This window comes from Phascolarctos cinereus, unplaced genomic scaffold (assembly GCF_003287225.1).
Source record: "Phascolarctos cinereus isolate Bilbo 61053 unplaced genomic scaffold, phaCin_HiC Scaffold_9;HRSCAF=440, whole genome shotgun sequence".
Classification (NCBI taxonomy): Eukaryota; Metazoa; Chordata; class Mammalia; order Diprotodontia; family Phascolarctidae; genus Phascolarctos; species Phascolarctos cinereus.
In genome coordinates this window covers 104447037-104468773 of record NW_027556402.1, presented here as the reverse complement: position 1 = coordinate 104468773, position 21737 = coordinate 104447037, and the positions used below count along the sequence as shown (strand labels likewise).

The 21737-nt window shown below is 35.6% G+C and overlaps 1 protein-coding gene across 1 annotated transcript in view; it reads right to left on the bottom strand.

Moving 5' to 3' along the window:
• Positions 1-1274: 1274 nt before the first annotated feature.
• FBXW7 (F-box and WD repeat domain containing 7) overlaps positions 1275-21737 on the bottom strand; it is a 106663-nt gene continuing 86200 nt past the window's right edge. Inside the window, 8 exon segments of the mRNA XM_020994034.2 lie at positions 1275-2949; positions 2952-3137; positions 4441-4651; positions 6602-6827; positions 9130-9311; positions 10526-10639; positions 12188-12324; positions 14033-14156. Of these exon segments, the coding sequence (XP_020849693.2) occupies positions 2870-2949; positions 2952-3137; positions 4441-4651; positions 6602-6827; positions 9130-9311; positions 10526-10639; positions 12188-12324; positions 14033-14156 (1260 nt within the window). The 3' untranslated portion in view covers positions 1275-2869.

The following is a 21737-nucleotide window of genomic DNA, read 5'->3' as shown; positions in this document are numbered from 1 at the left end:
AGTGAATTTTCCAGATAAGTGAAATAAATGTTCATATCTATATGTTTCATGATAATTGGAATCCCTTTTCTCATGATCATTTTTTGAAGTGTCTTCCTACCTTCTTAAAGAGGATCCTGAACAAAATGTATCCTTTCCTTAATGACTCGGAATTATTAATGGGAAAATTAATTATTATACTGTGTTCTTCTAAGGTGAAATTCTCAGGGGTTAGTTACTGAAGATACGTAGGATATTACCTTTTAATTTAATCAGTCCTAGGCTACTGTGTTTTTTGAGTTCATATAATTAATTTTTTTTTAGTTTTAATTTTCTCCCTTTCTATAAGTTGTCATTTCAGGACGTTTTCAATATGTCTGCCTGCAAGAACTTACTTGATTCTAATTTGCTACTTTCAAACTGCAGTGGGCTGGGAATCCATTATGTCTGTATCAAAAGTCAAGATCTGAGTGAGGGGCCTGAGGGGTTCTCCTATGAGTAATAATAATAATAACAACACTATTTACATAGTGCTTTCAGGTTTGCAAAGCATTTTAACTGTGTTCCCTTTTACTTTCTGCTTGATTCCTAATTTTGGGTTTAAATCTGGATAGTTTAAGTTTCTGGATATTGATTGAAATTACCCAGTTTTAATCAATAACCAACATTTGTGGATGTCAGTACAAGATAGCTGCATGAAAGCTTATTTAGTTAACAGAATGGTCCTTAGAGACACAAGAGCCTTAAATACTGGCTTTTCACCCTGCCTTAATTTAGTCTGTTAAATGAACTCTTAAATGATTCAAAAAGTAAGCAAGGAAGTACTGGTTACTAGGAATTCTAGAAATTTCATCTTTGAAGGCCAATGGTATAATGATTCTTTGAAAATGAAATACATCTATATTTATGTTTGTGTATCATACATGCAATAGACATCTCTTCTAGAGATTACTGAATTCAATTTCCTCTTTTTTGCAAATGAGAAAAAATGAGGCATGGCTAGGTGGAGTGACCTGCTGAGAAACAGCTAGTAATACACACCAATGTAAATAAAAGAGGATGAGTTGGTGTCCTCCATATATTTTAATGAGACAACAGAGGTGATAAACAGTTTTGCTGTTTGTTTTATGGAATTCTAGTTGCATAAAATGGACCTGGAAAATACTGATTCCCATTTCAAACCAAAGAGAATGTGAACTAAAGAAGATTTTTCTTGGTTTAAACTTCAGGAAAAAAAAAAAGAAAAGAACTATTAGCAACGAAGCAGTGCTACCTCAAGGAAGAAACAGCCATGCTAACATGAAAAAACACATTTTATTGCACTTAAGTTATAAGAAAATAAAATTTCTAAGTGAATCAAACCATAGACACAATCCCTTTAAAGGTTGTTTTCCTCCCTCATGTCAGGTTGTTACATAACTAAATTAACCAACTGGAATCTGATTGTTTTAAATCAGACTATAAATAAAACAAAAAACAGGAGGAGGAATAAAAAAACAAGATCGCCTAGGATACAGTGTTAAACCACTTTCACAGTTCAGCTTGAGTTGTGGCTCTTGGAGAATGAGGCAAAACCATTCCACTTATTCATTCATTTTGTTTGTTTGCATGTGACGCCTTTACTACAAAAACGGAATCGTTTCTGCTTTGTCAGTTACTCACAGCAATAAAACTGTAACAGTTGTTTTTTCCCAAATACTGTAGAACACTAAGACTGACCAGCAACTTTATTTTCATTTTGTGTTTTATAGTTTTAAAAAATATTTTGTCAGTTTTATTATGTATGTTCATTCCATTCACCACAGCCCTCAAAAAGAAAAGTTTCCCAACAGAACAGGCTGGAATAGCTTTGTTCTAAGGAATGTGTTTTTCATTTTTGCCCAGAAAAGAAAAAAGAAAATAAGCTTTGCACACACTCTCAATTCTTTACTTGCAGGCAAACTTCACTCTTTATTGTCTGAAACTCTTCCACTCTCAGCCTCTTAGAGGCACAGATGGCTCAAGTTTCAGTGGCAAAAAGTCTTTTTTTTTTCCGTAACCAAACTAGAGCAAATTTGGAATTCAGTCTGGGACTAAAACGTCACAGCAGAAAAAAAATAAAAAAAAATAATTTGCTTTTTTTTCTCTTTCATTTAGCAGCATAAATAAGTTTGGCCACTGGGAATACAGTACAGGGGTGGGACAACAATCCCATGTTTGAAGACCTACTTCTAGCACCAGCATCGAGAATTAAATCCATCTCAGGACTCACAGAACCCAGGACAACTTGCCACCTCAGAGCAACATATGCATTGAAGAGTGTAAATGGAAGCAACAGTAAATAGTTTAACAGAGGCTAATACTGTGATTGATTGACATTGGCAATGGTTGGCAAAAAAAAAAAAAGCTTTTTTATGATAACTGTACAAAAACAATTCACAGTAAAAACTTTTAGCTTTTCCACTCCAGAAATGACTTTTTTGTTGCAGATGCTCTAATGTGAAAAGGCAACCAGCCCACATTTCGATGTTATTGCAGCTCCTTTCTAGACCTCGGTGGTAAAAGAACAGGTTAGCAGGATTTGGAACAAGGTTTCAGCATCGCACTGCCCAATGACCACTTGAGAGGAAAATAAAGAAATAATTGCACCTGGTTTGATTTAGAAAGTCACATTTTGCAAAGCTGCCCCCAGTCCAAAGTGAAGCCTTGTACATGATGAGACAGCAGATGCCTTGCTTGTCAGGTATGGTTTGTCATCTCGTCGTCTTCCCTTTCGTCTGTAGGTCTCTACACTCTGTTGCCCCAAGCCAACATCCTGCACCACGGAGAACAAGGGATTTTTTTTTTTGCAGGGGGGAAGGGCAGGGAGTACATCTTCTACATGTTTGGACAAATTCATCTTTTCTGCTCTTCACTTCATGTCCACATCAAAGTCCAGCACCAGCAGCTTTGTTTCCTCAGTCCCATTGCGGCTTCCAACTGCACACACCACTTTGTGTTAGAGGCTCTGATCCGCCACACGACTCCCCCGCTCCCCCCACTCTCCAATGTGACTAGGTTTCGGATAAATTCACCCGTTTTCAAGTCCCACAGTTTTACAGTCCCATCATCTGAGCTGGTAATTACAAAGTTCTTGTTGAACTGTAAACAGGTCACAGCACTCTGATGTTTGTTGGGACCTAGGAAAACCAAAAGAATTTAGTTATTGGTTAGAAATTATGCATATGGGACACATATATAGTAATTTGTAGACTTCTACATTAGAACATACAGTAAATGAAATACTTAAAATTTTACATATTCAGAAACCTTGCTCTAAGTTTTTTTTTTTAATTTCAAAAAAAGACAAGTATGGATATGGGAAAATCTGGTAGCCATTTGTGATTGAACTCTTATAATCAACTATTTATTCAGAAATCTTGGTAAGGAATTTGAGACGTATTTCATTTCAAAAATGTCTGGATAAAACTTTTTCTGAATTATGGTAGTCCTAGTACAACTTCATGCATAGTGTTGAGGACCATGACCTACTACCATAAGCCTCTGAGTTGCTTATTCAAAGGTGCTGCACAACTGAATGAACATAACTCTAAGCACAAAACTCCAGAACAAGATGCTGTTATTGCTGTCACCCTGATGTCTAGCTGAAAAAACAATTTTGGGCCTCTATAACTGCTTAGATGTATGATTAATCACAAATGACTCTAAACTCCTGCAATACTTAAGAGAATGACATGATGGAAGTCTAACAAGACAGAAGGCTTGCAAACACTATTGGAAAGAATATTGTTTGAAGCTCAGGAAGAACAGAATAAATTTGAGAATAAAAAAATTAAGAATCTTACTTTGATGTTAAACATGATTCTGAGGGCATGAAATGACAGTAAAATATAAAATGAAACTCTTTAAGTGAGTGAGTGATTTCCAGATGGAGTTTTCAATGGGGCACTCTCATAATACATATTACTTCCTATTGTAATTGGTGGTAAAGCTTCAAGTGTCAAAGATTTCCTTGAAGTAAAAATATTAAAGCTATCTTAAAGAATTATATAGGAAATGAAAAAGTGCAGTTTTCATGCCAATACATCTTTTTTTCCTTTGCAAATCAAATGTTAAATTCAAATTAAATAATTATTTAATCCCAATTCTTCCTTCCACAAATCCCCTAAAACAAACTGCCATAATTGGTACATTCTGAAAGACACTTATAAGTTTCTCTTAGGTACAATATTGTTTTTAGAAAGAATCCACAGTCATGTGAGTTCTTCATATATATAATATATGTAGTAAGTCATTAAAATAATTTTCCTTTTAAAAATATAACTTAAAACAGTTTGCCCAAGGTGAATATGGTCCTTATAGATCCAGTTCAAAGGAGAAATGCTCACAGATTCATGTAAAAGCAATCATGCTTCTGTTTTAAGAAAGAGATAGCTCAATATTGCTTATAATTACCACTAAGTTTTGTTATTCAGAACTCACCTTGCAACGTCTGTAAACACTGTCCTGTTTTTATATCCCAGATTTTAACTGTGGAATCTGCATTTCCAGAGACAAGAATATTGTCCTTGAGCTCCATTCCACTAGTTAATGACTGATGGCCTGTTAATGTGTGAATGCAGTTCCCTGTTTCCACATCCCAGACACGGATTGAAGTATCAAGAGATCCACTCACCACATGGATGCCATCAAACTAGAAGAAAGAGATTCTATTAGCAATGAACTTGAATAAGACATTTGTGGATCCTAACCTTAGCCACGGTGAGAACCAACATTGCAGGGGACGCTAATTCAGTTCTCATGCAAAGTCACTCAATCCGATGAAGTGAAGCACAGCTGCACCAAACAGGTTTTCAAAAAGCTTCTGATGTCAACACATTGTATCATATATCACTTGGCTGCAGAAATATTTGAGAATTCTTAAACTCAAAAAAAACCCCACTGTAAAACACTAATTCTAATACTTCACAAATGCAAAGTGAACATGGAATATAATTCAACATTTAATTTTTAAGCCTTCTTTTTGGAAATACCCATCCCCCTAGGCATCTAGGTACCTTGAGATGGTTCTGGCATCAATGAGAAAGTCACTGACAATTACCTCCAGCAGGAAGTTGAACCTGCTGACACAGCTTGTGATAATGGAAGGGCTTATCAACATCTAAATATAGGAAAGGGCTAGAGACACTTTTCACAGTGCTCAAATCTCATTTAGAAACTGAATGGAAAAGTATTACAGTATTTACAAGAACCTAAAACTAATTAGGAAATAGGCTAACAAATAATGAATCGTGTTTCAATTAGGGATGGTGTCATTTTGATGACAGACTTGCTGCAAGATCCATATCATTCCTTGCTACTTTTGTTTCCACTGAGTAAATGACCATCAACCCAAACAAAATTAAGATGATGCCAACTAACATTGTCATTTTCAGCTCCTGGCCCAATGACTTGCTTAAATGAAGATTTTAGTGTTATTAGTGCTCACAAAATATTAAAAAAAAAAACAACACAACTTACTAATCTGACGTCCCACAAAACATTCTCTCCTCCTCTTAAATGACTAGCTTTGAAATCAAAAGAGCAAACACAACCCCCACCACCAATAACAAATCACTTATCCCGTGTCAAATCATTTTAATGTGACAATGGCCCCAAAATCAATACTGTACATCAACTAAACACATTATTAAGTTGTGAACGAAATTGTCAATATAAGCAGTCTATTATGTGCAGATCGTGGATGGATGTCAGCTAATGAATAGAAATGTATATGAAAACTTTTAAAACTGAAAATGAGGCTGTTTAGGGGGAACAGAATATATGTATTCTGTAACATCTATTTTTTCTAAAGAGTACAAAATTTTAGCTATTTGACTTTGAAAACTGTGGTGAATTTATTCAAGCATATCAAATTCAGTTTCAAGTTTAAAGGAGGGTTTCTGAACCTTTTTTATGTCATAGATCCCTTGGGCAGTCTGGTAAGCCCTAAGGACCCCTTGTCAGAATAATGTTATGTCAAGTGCATAAAATACACAGGATTACAAAGAAAACCAATTAAAATATAGTTATCAAAAAACTTTTTTTTAAAACTGGTTCACTATCACCAGGTTAAGAACCTTTGGTTGGAAGAAGTCTCCCCATAGGAACTGCGCTAGGGATGCCTCTGGCAGGGAAGCAGCAGCTTCTTATAGCAGGCTGCAGATCTGTTATGAGTAAGGATGGAATCCCAATTACACGGTCCATCAAACTCAAGCTACCAAGGTCAAGGGGAACTTTTTGGTCAAATTAATCCTTTGCTAAGGAGGGAATTAAAACCAGGTTTACCCTGGTAACAACATCTATTGTAGCACAACTGAAGTACCCCAAGTGGCAGGTTCTAACTGTTCAACACAGATATTTTTTTTTGAAGGAAATTACATAATAAAGTAGAAAATGGTCAAACAAATAATTCCAAAATCTCATGTGTTTTCTTCATGCTTGTTGTATAAGTGGCACATACACAAGTCACAGGAAAACTCTGTTCTTCTTATTTTTCTAGTACTCTAATGGACCAGCATTTACCAGACAATTAGTGCAGTTTCTACAAACATATGCTTAGTTAGCAGAACATTCCTAGGATAGAGCACACAGAATCTCTTACCTGCAATGAATATACTCTATTAGTATGCCCTTGCAGCGTGTGTAGACAAGTCTCAGTCTCTGGATCCCACACCTTCACCATGAAATCATATGCTCCACTAACAACCCTCCTGCCATCATACTGAACACATCGGACTGCAGCAACATGACCCATGAGGACGTGTAAACACTGGCCTGTCTCAATGTCCCAAACCCTAAGTGTAGCATCTCGAGAACCGCTGACAACACTGGAGAACAAAAATAACACAACTTGAAATTACATGTCTGACAGCAAGCTTTAAACCATGTCTGTTACTAATCAGAGTGAAAATGAGCCTGATGCAGAAGTTAAAATATACTTCAACAAATAATGTGGAGATAGCAAAGTAAATACGTGCATTCAGGAACCACATAACTATTAGAAAGATTTATTCAATGCCATACCTGCTATAGTGATTCTTGAAGGGCGAAATGATGTAATAATTAAACATACACCTTGGATTTATATAGTAACTTGTTTCAAAAGGGTTCAAATCTCTCACATTTTCCCATATGGTCTTCTGATATTTTTAAGAGTTTGGGATGCACAGATTATAGCCACATTTGGGGAATTGGCACACAGCAATTAAGGCATAGCATAACTGGAACCAGAATTCAGATTACCTGGCACCTAATCTAATACTCTAACCTTCCAGATTGCAGTGCCCTTCCATTGCTTAAATAGTTCTAATTCAATTCAAATTAGAAATGAAAATGAATTTTAACTGCATTCATTCATAACCACTGTGTGAAAACATTGCATTAACATTCTATATTCCTTATTACCTCTACACATCAAAATTCCAATATAGAATATGCTGAATTGTTCTTACTGAGAAAAATGTTACTGTTAATATGGCAGAAGAAGAAGAATGGAATGGTGTTACAGTAAGGGACAGAAGAGAGAACCTGCTTTGAAAATACACTGGATCTATATATTTCTTTTTTTAATCCCTGAAAATACACTGGTCTCCATCAACTGGGAGAATACTAAACAAGATGGGAATAATAACACTACCTATCTCACGGTGTTGGTGGGAGGGCCAAATAAGACAATATATCTAAGTTCTTATCACAATGCCTGCAATGTAAATCCTCCCCTCCATCTTTCCCTAATGGGAGTATAAGGCAATATTACCAAGCTGTATGTGACAATGAACATGAACCAACAGTGAAGGAAGAACAGGGAAAACAATATCAAGAATGAAAAACATGTGAAAGGACAAAAAAGCTGAAATGGAACAAGGGACTGTGTATGTATGGAAATGAAAGTGATATAGAAACTAAAAGTATCAAAAAAATTTATTTTTAAAGAAAATACATTCAACTCAGATGAGTACTCTAATAATCAACTCAATGAAATACAGCAAGCATATCTTGGGCATCTACTAGATGCTCTGTGTTGTGTTAGGTGTGATTTCCTCAAGCCAAGATAGTTATACAATAATTTTTATATTTACATTAAAATTACATTTATACAAACTTTTACATTGAATGGATCTTCAAAGAGCTAGTCCCTGAGCTAATGAGGAAAAAAAAGTTTTAAATAATTTTGGACCATTTCATCTACAAATTAGGACACATTATAAGAGGTTGAACTGGAATACAGTGGCACATAGGGGCCTAAAAGGGTGAAAACTTGTGTTTATACAAGGTCAAATTACCAATTCCAGGCCATTTTAAAGACTGTTTCCTTCACTACATATGTCTACATATTTTCACATCCACAGTCCTCTGTTATAAACATTTTTGATAAGCTTGATAATTTTTTCTTTTGAAAAATTTTTATTCCTGTGTTAACTCACCATTTTGCATATTATGCTACTTTTCTCTGAAAAGATATTCATAGGGATTCTTTTATTCTCTCTCACAATTTTCCCATGTGAGAAGTAAAGGGAAGCATTGTTGACTAACTGTACAGATAGCAACCCAGAGCATGTCATCACTAAGTAACTTGGAATCATGAAGTTTTAAGAATGATGTAACCCTAAATCCTCATTTTACAGGTAAAAACTAAGACCTGGAGAAGGGAAGAGTTTATACCACCTTAGTGACAAAGCTAGAACTCCAATTAGATTGGGGCAAAACCATGGAGGGAATCTAGCATCGCAATGGTCCAGTCTAACCCTCTCCTTTTCCCAGACCCACTTCAAAATTTATTTCACACAGGGGAACTGAAGATGCCCAGGACAATTAGAACTGAGACAACTATCTGCAAACAACTCAGTACTGATCATCATGAAAAGATAGCTAAGAAAATACATATTCAAAGAAGACTACGTGACTTCAATAATTCAGCTGAAACTAAACGTTAGTGTAAACTTCTGCTTAGTTGTCATCATCATTATCTATGGCAACAAAATAAAACTGAAAGGCAGTAATACATGAAATATGTATATAAAGCTGAAACCTGAAAATGACTGCAGAACGGATACCTAATAGTTACCAGTTGAAAGTGACTTAAGCAATGTAAGACAATCGCTTTACTCTCAATTGGGTTTTTGCTCTTACCGCTTTTCATGGAGGTGCATACAACGAACAGTGGAGGTATGTCCATATAAAGTGTGTATACATTCTCCAGTCTCTGCATTCCACACTTTAAGAGTACGGTCAGTAGATCCACTGATGATGATGTTGTCTCTCATTTGTGATGACCATACTCCACCAGTGTGTCCTACTAATGTTCTCAAACACTAGGAAAAAAAAATACTCAAGATTCTTATTTTTGGATAAAAAGCAAAATTTAAACACCATTTTCATCATTTATTAGAATTTGTGCGGAAAAACATTCAAAATTTGGTTTCCAGAAGTATCAGGAAATAATTTTTAATTTTGAAATGAGAATCATGTGACAATTCAACTCACATATTCAGCAATACGTCACATATGAATGTCACAAAAGGCTAAGTAGATAGAAAGCAAATGTTTCTTACTAAGATGTGACAGTTCCAGGCTGGCTTATTTTTTTTTTGATGAAAGAATACTAAATTGTAACTTGGTTTCTTCATGGGAATGGTTTAAGTGAAAGAATGTCAATAGTACTGGGTGTGGTTGCATACCACATTTCCTCTAAGACTGCCTGAAGGCAGTAGTTATGATCCAGCCAAGCTACTTGCAGACATGTAAAGACAGACATTAAAACATTGAAGATAAATCCCAAACTAATGTTAGACCATAGAAATGCGAAGTTCCCTTCTTATCTTCAAGTGTGACTTGAGATATTTAGAAGATTAATGATTTCTGATTGAAGTATTGCATGGGAAAAGTGTTAAAACAAAACAAAACTGGAAGCTTTTCTATATACTCCTTTCCTTTCACCATAACTGTTTTTTTTAAAAGAAAAGTGGTCAATTACTCAATTCTGTGCAATGCCACCGTACTGGACAGATAAGTGCTAGACTTTCCCTCTGGTATTGTTGCAAGGGATACTATCATGTGTTTTCAAGATTGACTGCTCAGGTTGCTTTTTCCCATCAAACTTTAATTTCAATACCTCATCTACTTTAGTATTATCTCATATAGCTTGAGATTAGTCTAATCTAACATGAAACATTTAATTTTCAAATTAGATGTGACCTATAAATGGAACAGTTTCACAGGGAAAACAAATCTCTCACAATTACGACTTTTTACAAAAGATTAAGGTAATATCATGCCATTCAGGTTGATAAAGTCAAGACAAATGCAACTTACATAAATATAAAGCACATCTGCTCAAATTCTCAGTTTATCTATGATCAGATCATGTTACATCAAGATGACTTTCACAAACTTGGGGCTTAGTATATAAACAGCTTAAAAATTCTTGCTAAAAATAAGTGGGTACCAATAATTAGTCATTTTTTCTATTCATTATCAGTACATGGAAAAAAAAATACAAATGTCATGATCTTTAAAACAAACTCACTTTGCCTGTGATTGCTGACCAAACTTTCAGAGTGTTGTCATCAGAACCACTAACTATCCTGTTTCCACAAAACTGTAAGCATGTGATCACATGATCATCATGTCCTTTGAGCACCTGATAAGACAAACAAGAATCAGAAATATAACTATGTTTTTTATATATTACACACAAGGAAAAAAGTGCACACGAACAATGATTTTTAAACTATATTTAAAATTTGCAGAAGTATGAAAGGGTACTTAGCCACCATAGGATGATTAACATCTTAAGAAAAAAATTAAATAACTATTTTCAGATGAAAAGTTTGAATAGTTTGCTAAGGTGCCATATTAAATTAAAATTGTTTGACAAAAGCCACATTTACTTAATTATATATATATATATATATATATATATATATATATATATATACACACACACACATATATCAGAATATATATATATGCATGTATATATTTAAACACACACATATATATGTATATATGTATATATACATACACACACATCAAAAGATTTCAAATATTTTCTCATTTTTCCAATAAATGAAAAGTATAGAGATATGGAGAAAATATCAAATAAGGTCTGAATTCATAGAAGTCTCACAGTAGAAAAGGAAGCTACTACAAAGTTAGAGAAAGCAGCCAACACATTCATCAGTAAAATATATGCTACATGTGTATATCTGTAAATAATGATATATGATAGGAAATAATGACATTTTAATATTACAAAATCCAATAGGATGCTCAAACCTTTTCACTTATTTGAAAATAGAAGCAGCAGAAACACATACATTATGTCATGCTCAATTTACATGCCCTTCCCTGTCAGATTTAATTCTTTTTCAGGTTAGAGGAAGAAATTTGCTATAGAAGAACTCTAACAATTACTCTTTAATTTTTTTAAATTAAATTTTATTTTCATGAAGAACCTCCTCCTCTCCTTTTCCCTCCCCCACACTAAGAGAGCAAGAAAAACAAAACCCGTTAATAAACTTACATAGTAAAGCAAAATAAATCCCCACATTGGTCATGGCCTGCTCCACTCCCCACTCCCCACCCCCCAAAAAAGTCTCAATCTGTACTTTGAGTCCTTCATGTGTCTATTAGAAGGTGGGTAGCATGTTTCATCATAAGTCTTCTGGAATTGTGGCTGGAATATGGCAACTAGGTGGCACAGCAGATTAAATACTGGGCCTGAAGTCAGGAAGACCTGAGTTCAAATCTGGCCTTACTCTGGGTAAATCACTTAATCCTGTTTGCCTCAGTTTCCTCATCTGTAAAATGAGCTTGAGAAGGAAATGGCAAACCACTCTTGTACCTTTGCCAAGAAAACTCCCGAATTCGGGATCATGAATTGGATACAACAATTAAAATAAGTAACTAAAAGAGTTGGAAAACAACTAAACAACAATAACAAAAAAGTTCCTCAGTCTTTTAAAGTTGTTTGTCTTTACAATATCACTGTTATTGTATAAAGTTGGTTCTATTCAATTCACTTCATCTGTTAGTTACCCATTTCAATTACTTTAAAAGATTTTGGTTCTTTCTTAGAAAAGAGGATGTCTCAAGTTACACTTCTCATCCAGAACAGCAATGGCTAGCTGCTAAATGCTTAATAATTCCCATTATAAATACGCATCCATTTAGAAATCTTCGTTACCTTTGGAGATTTCAGTTCTCCTCGCCGCCAGTTTGTATCAATTCTGTGTTGCCTTATATATGCACTTTTCCACGGACTATGTATGAAACCTGGCTTTATGATTTTTCTTCTTTTGATGTGCAGCGGTTCATCAATTCCTGTTTGAAAATTTTTTTAAAAATCTTCCATAATTAAGAACACAAAATTCGTACATAAAGCCATTGTTATTATTTCCTTTATGCTCAAATTGTTCTTCATTATTTTAATAACTAAATTGTTATAGTCATAATATTTTGCATTTATATAGCACTTCTAACTTTTCAAATTATTTTCATGGCACCTCTTTCATTTGAACCTCACAAGGACTTCATGAAGTAGGGCAGATATTACCATACAGCCAGGTCCCATGAAGAGGTCGCATGTATTTGAATTTGTCCTATTCAAAGTTGTAATTACATGAAATATGGTAATTGGTGACAGCCCAATGGAAATATGCAGTGCTAATTAGAATAATGCAACCACTTCACGAAGATTCATTATTTGCCCTAATTGGGACCTTGCTTAGCTGTACCCACTTTCTAGACAAAGAGTTTTTGTGGCTTGCCCCAGGCTACCTGGTCACTGCATGGCAGACATGGGATCTGAATAAAGGTCTTCTTGATCTCTGTCTCAAGTCAACATTTCAGAAATCTTAACCAACACACAGTTATCAGTATGACTTAGCACTACAGTTCCAGGGCCCCTTTAATAACCAAGAGCAGTAAACTGCTTTTGATTACCCAGTTAATAAACTTCTTCTTATTTGTTATTTCCATTAAAAGTCTTCTTCTCTTATGTTCTTTTGTTTTCTCTCAAAAACTAATTCCCAAAGGAAAACAAGATATTTGACTAGCTACTCAAAACTATAGACATAACTAATCTACTTGTCTATCTACACATACATGTACTGACACATAGTAGGCCCTTAGTAAATGGATGTTCCTTTTTCTTCCTTAAAGCTTCTCATTTCATCCTCAACAATTGTATAATGAAGATCGTACAACTATCATTATTACAACTTTTGTAAGGAAGGCACTGAGATCCAGTCAGATTAAATAATTTGCCTAGATGACATGTCTAAGTAAAGCACAGAGTTGAGACTGGTCTTTTGATTCCTTAGTTCACTGGTCTTTTCTTTCTACCATGCTACCTTTTAAAGCCACTGAATTCCACTTGGAAAAGTCACTGCAGATAGAAAGTTTTTAATTATTCAGAGAATGTTATTTCAGTTTTTTCCTTCCCCTTCTGCCTCCACCATTGCTTCTGCTTTCCTGATCAACTTCCCCTTTGGGCTTTTTCACTTTTCACCAATAACTCCACTAGGAAGGGATGAGCAACAAATCAGTCAATTTTGTATTTGTTAGCAGTGCTGGTAAATGGCTTCATAGGTACAAGTCTTGGTTAAATTAAGTCCATGAGGATTGTCTAGTTTCAAATAGTTAACACTGTGATGAATAATCCCAGTCTTAAAGTACAGATACTTTGGTGAATTTAAGTGGAGATTTCCTTATGATTTGTATCACTTAGCCAAGATTAAGCCTTCTCATTTAATTATTGTCGGAAGTTCAGTGTCACAACCTTAATTCAGTGTATATCATTTGGGCCTCTAAAACAGCTCTGCTCTTCCATATTCACTTAAAAGATACTTCTGTTTTGCTTACAAGAAATGTTAAATTAAGTTCATATTTGTCTTTGTTCATCCAACTATATAATTTACCTTTTCCCAGTTTCTCATCTATACCAAAACTACTTTTACCTTTTTAAAAAGTGTTCCATTTTGAGAATCATTTCTTTCTAAAAAGATATTTTTAAATTTTTGGCTCTTACCCTCTTCTTTGCATTTCTCTCTCCAGAGAAGGTTGTCTTCAGCCAGAATTCTCCAGTATCGGCATGTCTGAGCTGCTTGCAGCAGGTCCTTGGGTTCCAGGAATGAAAGCACATAAAGTGCCAACTGAGAAGAAAATGGTGCCAAATTAAAGCATCATCACCAAACCTTACAACTGTACACAAATACAACTTCAAACTCCCAGAAGACGAAGATTGGGATATCCAAATGTATATCAGATATGCAGTAGGACTGTTGGAAAAATCTAAAGGATCTAAAAGGGCAAGATATTATTACTAATGTAAATAGACAGATGTTTCCTGGCATTTTTTTTAATTGCAAAAAATCAGTTCTAATTATTTATTTTTTTAAGTTCTAATTATTCTTAAAACAAAACAAAACAGTCTTTCCCTCCCTTATAACTTAGTTAATTGACTCGGGTTGTTCAATTAACCCAGATCAAACTTACTTCTTTCCAAGATGTCTTTACTGATTAATCCTCTTTTCTTGGCTTTATTCTACAACTAGCAGGACTTATATACTACTAGCAGCATATTGTTCTGCACCTACGTAAATGTTACTTGTTAATACTTTCCATGTATTAAAATGAACCTTCCTTCTACATTCGATAGACTGTCTAAAGAGACACAAGAGAACTGTAGAGGCCACCATTTATTTCTCTAAACATTGATTAAATACTAGTGTGCACAGTACTATGTTAGGCCAAGGGGAAGACTTACACAAGACAGAGTCCATGCTCTCACAGGATTATCCATCACAAAACAAAGATAAGAAATAGCACATAATGCATATTTTTATATGCTAAGTACATTAAGGAGGTGCCTTATGTCAGGTCTAAGGGAGATGATAATTACTGAATTGAGGTAATGAGGATGAGAGGGAAAATCAAGAAAGGCCCTGTGAATGAGGAGATATTTAAAGGAAGAAGGAAATTCTTAGACTACAACTGAGAGTTAGACCTGCTAGCTAATATATAATTATTAAACTATTAAAGAAGCTATTTGCTGGCAAGTTGTTGAATTTCCTCAACATCTATATCCTTGGCAATGAAAGATGAAAAGCAATAATGATTTTGGCTGGAGAGTTACTTTTCCTAGACTATATCAAAACAATTGTTATAATTTCTCCAAATTGCTCTTGGGAATTCTTTGGAGGGAGTAAACAGAAATATTTATTTACTGAATTAAATGTTTTTGTACACTTTCAGTTCAGACAGCCTTCAACATAACATTTGGATGTGAATGACGAACACCAATTTATTTTTAGCATTTAGTGGAAAGTTCAGTGATATAGTTCAGAAGGGTTAACATAGTGCTTTACACACTTTCTCACTTAGTCTCTATAACACCCCTGTAAGGTAGGTAGAGCTACCTACCCTTTCACAGGTGGGAAAACCAAATCAGACAGGCTAAGTTATTTGCCTAAGACCACATAGCTGGTAGTATGCATATGTAAAATTTGAATACAGATCTTCTGAGTCCAAGTAAATAGCTCTTTTCAATATAGTATTTTGTTTACTCAAGTTGCCTCAAAATATACTGGGGGGTTGGAGGAGAGATAAAGGACATACAATGAATACAATTATAAAATTAACTTTACATAATTTGAAAATGATCAAATTTGGGGGGTGGAGCCAAGATGGCCATGTGAAAGCAGTGACTTGCTTGAGCTCTCCCCCAAAACCCTCCAAATACCTGTAGAAAAATGGCTCTAAAATTCTAAAGCAGCAGAACCCACAAAAAGACAGAGTAAAACAAATTTCCAGCCCAAGACAGCCCAGATGGATGATCAGAAAGGCATATCGTGCTGGGCAGGGAGAGGAGCACAGTTTGGCGTGGGCGCGCAGGCCGCAGCGAACCTGGAGAAGGCCTCAGAGGAATGAATCTCAGGCAGCTGTGGCAGTTTCCAGACTCCTCACTCCACAAACACCAAAGACAACTTAGAAAGTCAGTGAGAAAAGTCTGTTTTTTCAGTGACAGAAGAGCTAGGTCAGAGCCAGTTCCAGAGTGCAGAGTGTGGGCGCCGGGATGGTGCCAGCGTCCTGAGCTTCTGGCCCACAGACTGAGGGGGAATCAAGTGGCTGATCAAAGGGGGACTGCAGGGATCTCTTTGCTGGTGCTGAGGCAGGAATCTTTGGCTTTGCCTGTGCTTGCATCTGGGTCACAGTTCTGGATGGTGGTCCTGGGGTGAGGAGGAGCACTGGCGTGGTGAAGCTTGTAGTAGCTGTGGAGAGGAAACCCTCACAGTTCCAAGAGAGAAAAGACTGGTTGTGGCCGGTCACTCAAAGACCAGAGCACAGGCCAGGAAAAGAGTAAATACCTCAACCCTTATCATATCACCTTGGAAGAACTGAAAATTTACAGGTCCCTAGGAGTATCTCTGAAAACAGCTATACAAACCCCTAAAGCTTGGGACAGTACATTCTCCACATTGGAGACAGACTTTACCTTAACAAAGAGTTTAAAACTCAAGTAGTTGGCTGGGATCATGTGCAAACCTCGCAAAAAGAGTCAGACTATATTATCTTACTTTGGTAACAAAGAAGATCAAAACATACAACCAGAAGAAGACAACAAAGTCAAAGCTCCTACATCCAAAGCCTCCAAGAAAAATATGAATCCGTTCCAAGCCTTGGAAGAGCTCAAAAGGGATTTTGAGAAGCAAGTAAGAGAAGTAGAGGAAAAACTGGGAAGAGAAATGAAAGTGATGCAAGAAAATCATGAAAAACAAGTCAACAGCCTGCTAAAGGACACCCAAAAAATACTGAAGAAAATAACACCTTAAAAAATAGCCTAACCCAAATGGCAAAAGAGGTCCAAAAAGCCAATGAGGAGAATGCCCTAAAAAGGAAGTCCAAAAGCTTACTGAAGAAAATGCTTCCTTAAAAACTAGAATAGAGCAATTGAAAGATAGTGACTTTATGAGAAATCACGACACAGTAGAACAAATAAAAAAGAATGAAAAATTAGAAAACAATGTGAACTATCTCATGGAAAAACAACTGACCTGGAAAATAGATCCAGGAGAGAGAATTTAAAAATTATTGGACTATCTGAAAGCCATGATCAAAAAAAGAGCCTAGACATCATCTTTCAAGAAATTATCAAGGAAAACTGCCCTGATATTTTAGAACCAGACAGCAAAATAGAAATTGAAAGAATCCACTGATCTCCCCCTGAAAGAGATCCCCAAAGGAAAACTCCTAGGAATATTGTAGCCAAATTCCAGAGTTCCCAGGTCAAGGAGAAAATATTGCAAGCAGCCAGAAAGAAACAATTCAAGTATGGTGGAAACACAATCAGGATAACACAAGATTTAGCAGCTTCTACATTAAGGGACCACAGGGCATGGAATATAATATTCTGGAGGGCAAAGGAGATAGGATTACAACCAAGAATCACCTACCCAGCAAAACTGAGTATAATCCTTCAGGGGAAAAAATGGTCATTCAGTGAAATAGAGGACTTTCAAGCATTCTTGATGAAAAGACCAGAGCTGAATAGAAAATTTGACTTTCAAATACAAGACTCAAGTGGAACATGAAGAGGTAAACAGGAAAGAGAAATATAAGAGACTTATTAAGGCTGAACTTTTTACATTCCTGCGTGGAAAGATGATATTTATAACTCATGAGACCTTTGTCAGTATTAGGTAGTGGAGGGAAAAAAAATTATATGTATGTATAGATAGACAGATAGATAGATAGAGGGCACAGGGTGAGTTGAAGATGAAGGGGTGATATCTGGAGAATAAAATTATAAAATTAAGAGGTGAGAGAGGATTATACTAGGAGAAGGAGAAAGGGAGAGGTAGAATGGGGTACATTATCTTGCACAAAACAGACAAGAAAAGGTTCTTACAGTGGAGGGGAAATGGGAAGGTGAGAGGAAATGAGTAAATCTTATTCTCATAGGATTTGGCTTAAGGAGGGAATAACATACACACTCAATTGGGTATGGAAATCTGTCTCACCCTACATGAAAATAGGGGAGGAAGGGGACAAGAGAGCAGGGGGATGATAGAAAAAAGGACAGACTGGGAAAGGGGTAATCAGAAGGAAGTACTTTGAGGACAGACACGGTCAAAAGAAAGAACAGAATAAATGGAGGGGGCAGAATAGGATTAAGGGAAATAGAGTTGGTTTTTCACAACATGTCTACTATGGAAGTATTTTGCATAACTGCACATGTATGGGCTGTACTGACTTGGTTGCCTTTTCAATGAGGGTGGGTAGGGTGGGAGGAAGGGAGAAAATTTGGAACCCAAAGTTTTAAAAATACATGTTTTAAAAAAAAACATTTCCACATGCAACTGGGAAATAAGAAATACAAGAAATGAGGTACAGAAATCTATCCTGCAATACAGGAAAATAGAAGGGGAAGGGGATGGGGGGGAGATAGAAGGGAAGGCAGACTAGGGGAAGGGGTATTCAGAATGCATGCCATCTTGGGGTGGGGAGAGGGGCAAGATGGGGTGAAAATTTGGAATTCAAAATATTGTGGAAGTAAATATTGAAAACTAAAAGTAAATAAATTTATATTAAAAAATATATATAAAAAAAGAAAATGATCATATTTAAGATGACTAAGGCAAACAAAAAACATGGCCAAAGAAAGTAATGAAGTTGGAGATTCTATATTTTTTAAAAGAAAGCCACAAAACTTTTATTATTTTCAAATAAGTTAAAATGTCTCATATGTGATTAAAAAAATAAAAAAGGGAACGGTCATAGATATAAAGGCTAAGGCCAATGTTTTCCATTCACTGAAAGTACAGTTTAAGTTGTTTTTGTTTTTGAGATCACAAAAACCATCTAGTCCAACTTCTTCATTTTGTAGATGAGAAAACAGGAGACCAGGGTGGTGAAGTGATTTGCCAGAGATCAAGCAGATATTAAACATCAGGAAGAGGAATTTAAACAAAAGTCTTCTGACTCTGGGGCCAATGTTCTTTCCATCCTATCATGCTGCCTCTTTATTGTGTGACAAGTTGCTATATGGTAAATCTAAAGCATTAGAAGCGATAAGAAACTATTTTAGATAGCTAGCTTCTAACACAACATCACCATTGCAAAATATGATGGGTGACAACCAGAAATACTGAGGAAAGGGTTAAATTAATTAGCTTTTGTAAAGCTAATTACTAAGCAGCTTTCCTGCTTGGTATGGTAACACAAATTTGTGGTTGGGAAGTTTTGAGTAGAAATAAAAGGAAGAAGAGCTTCAACTCTGTTTCTTATGGGTCTCTTGGAACAATAATAATTCAAAAGGGTATGATGAATTATAGTTATTATCTAAGAAGTAAAGTTCTCAAAAATTTCATTGCAGTGGTATGTGATAATTCAAATCAATAAATACTTATTTACTCTGCAATGCATTGGGGATAAAAAGTTAAAAAGTGAGTCATTTTGATTCACCATATTTATGTGTATATACATATACATACATACATATACACACACACACACACACACAAATATACTTCCTGTCTTCAAGGGGAAGAATATGAAAGGTTAAAGGAAATGTGTAAAGAGCTCTAAGAAATTCTGAGAAAATGATCACTCTCAGCTTAGGGAGAATGAGGAAAGGTTTTGCAGGGATGATTCTTGAGGTGAGCCTTACAGGAAAACGATTTCAATGGGCAGACATGAAAATTATATTTTAGGCCTGGGTCTGAGTAAATGCATGAAGGCAAGAGAAGCCAGAAGATATCAGGGAACAGCTACAAGCCAGTATGGCAAGAACATAGAATACATGAAAGGAAACAGTATTAAAATAAAGCAGAAAAGGAAGGTTAGTGCCAGATCGTGAAGGGTCTTTAAATGAAAAACTGAGGATTGTGTATTTTATCCTGAAGCAAGCACCTCAGGTTGTTTTTTGTTTTTGTTTTTGAAAGAGGCAAGCTGCATGATCCCATATAGGCTTTTAGAAGATAATTTTGGCAGTTGTGTGAAGGGCAGATTAGAGAGAGGAGAGAATAGAGTCATGGAGACTCTCAAAGGGTTTTTTAGAATAGTCCAGAAGTGAGAGAGTTATTAGGGTGGTGACAGTGTGAATACTTAGGAGGAGACATATAGATTGTAAAGAAAGACACAGGAAAAATTAACAGAATTTGGTAACAGAATTTGGTTGGAAGTGAGATAAGAAAAAATATGAAGAGCCAGACATGGCTGTGAGGCATCATCAACCTTAGGTTACTAGGAAAATGGTGATGCCATCAACAAAAAGAAAAGTCAGGAAGAGGCAAGTTTTTTTGGGGGGACGAGAAATTTAATTGTGAACATACCAGTTTAAGATACTGGTGGCACATTTGGGAAGAGATATCCATCAAGCAGTTGAAAATTTGGAACTAGAGCTTATGAGAGAGCAGGGCTGGAGATATAGATTTGGGAGTTAATTTTACAGCGGGCTAACTAATGATAATTAGATCCATGGTAGCAGGTGAGACTACCAAGGGAGAGAAGAGGGTAGAAGACAGAGAGGGCCTTCAGGGACAACAGGAAGATGATGAACCAGTAAAGAAGATCAAAAACAAACTCTCAGGGAGGTAGTAAGAAAACAAGGAGAGACCAGTAGTGTAGCACACAGTTGAGGAAGGACTGGTTTTTTTGTGTGTGGAAGGACTCAGTTTTAAGAATCAGGTGGTCAATGGTCCAACACATGCAGAAAGGTCAAGGAGGATAAGGACTGAGGAAAGGTAATTAGATTTCATGAATAAGAGGTTACCTTGGAGAAAAGTTTCAGTAGGATAGTAGGGATGGAAGCCATATTGCACGAAGGTTGAGTAGTGAACAAAGGCAGTGATGATAGATAGATAGATAGATAGATAGATAGATAGATAGATAGATAGATAGATAGCTTTTATTTATGTGGGTTATATTTATCATTATTTATCATATTATAAACGAAAATACCTTAGTATTATTATGAAAATAATTTTGACCTAATGGATGCTCTAGGAGGGTCTTAGGGATCTCTAAGGATCCCTGGACCACACTTTAAGAAGTGCTGGATTAAGAGAATGGCAATGTCAAATTAAGGGTTGGTTTTTTTTTTTTGTAGCTGGTTTTTATTTTTTGAAGATAGGAGAGATCTAGATGTGTTTGCAGTGATAAGCTTTGGCAAGAAGGGGCCCCACTTTATCCCCTGAGAAAAGTACAATCAAAGCAAACTGTATTTCATCAATATCTATAAAAAAAATCTATAAATAATTTTTACTCCTAGTTAATTTATATTACTTTTTCACTGACTTCAATAGAACTCCAAACTAAGTAATAAAGTGCTCATATTTAATAACAATATGAAATATTATGTGTATAGGCTTAATGAAAATTGTGAAAATTTACTGTAATAAAAAATTCCTGGTTGCCCTAGTTACTCATTCTTTTATGAGTTAATTGTTAATTGTTGCTTAACTTAGTGATAACCAAGATAAGTAACAAGTTGGTTGGAATTTTCAAAGTGTTAAGAAACCAATACCCTTTATACTCTGGGAAAATAAAAAAAAAAGTACGCCAACTCAACATAAATGTTTTGTAAGCCAGCTATTTATGCTTGGCCTTTCAATCCAAGAAGCACTTATTAAGCACCTACTATGCTAGGCAGTGTAAGTTTCCAGAGATACAAAGACAAAAATTAAATTGTTCAAACTCTGCTCTAAAGAAGCTTGGGGAAGATGGGGGCAACA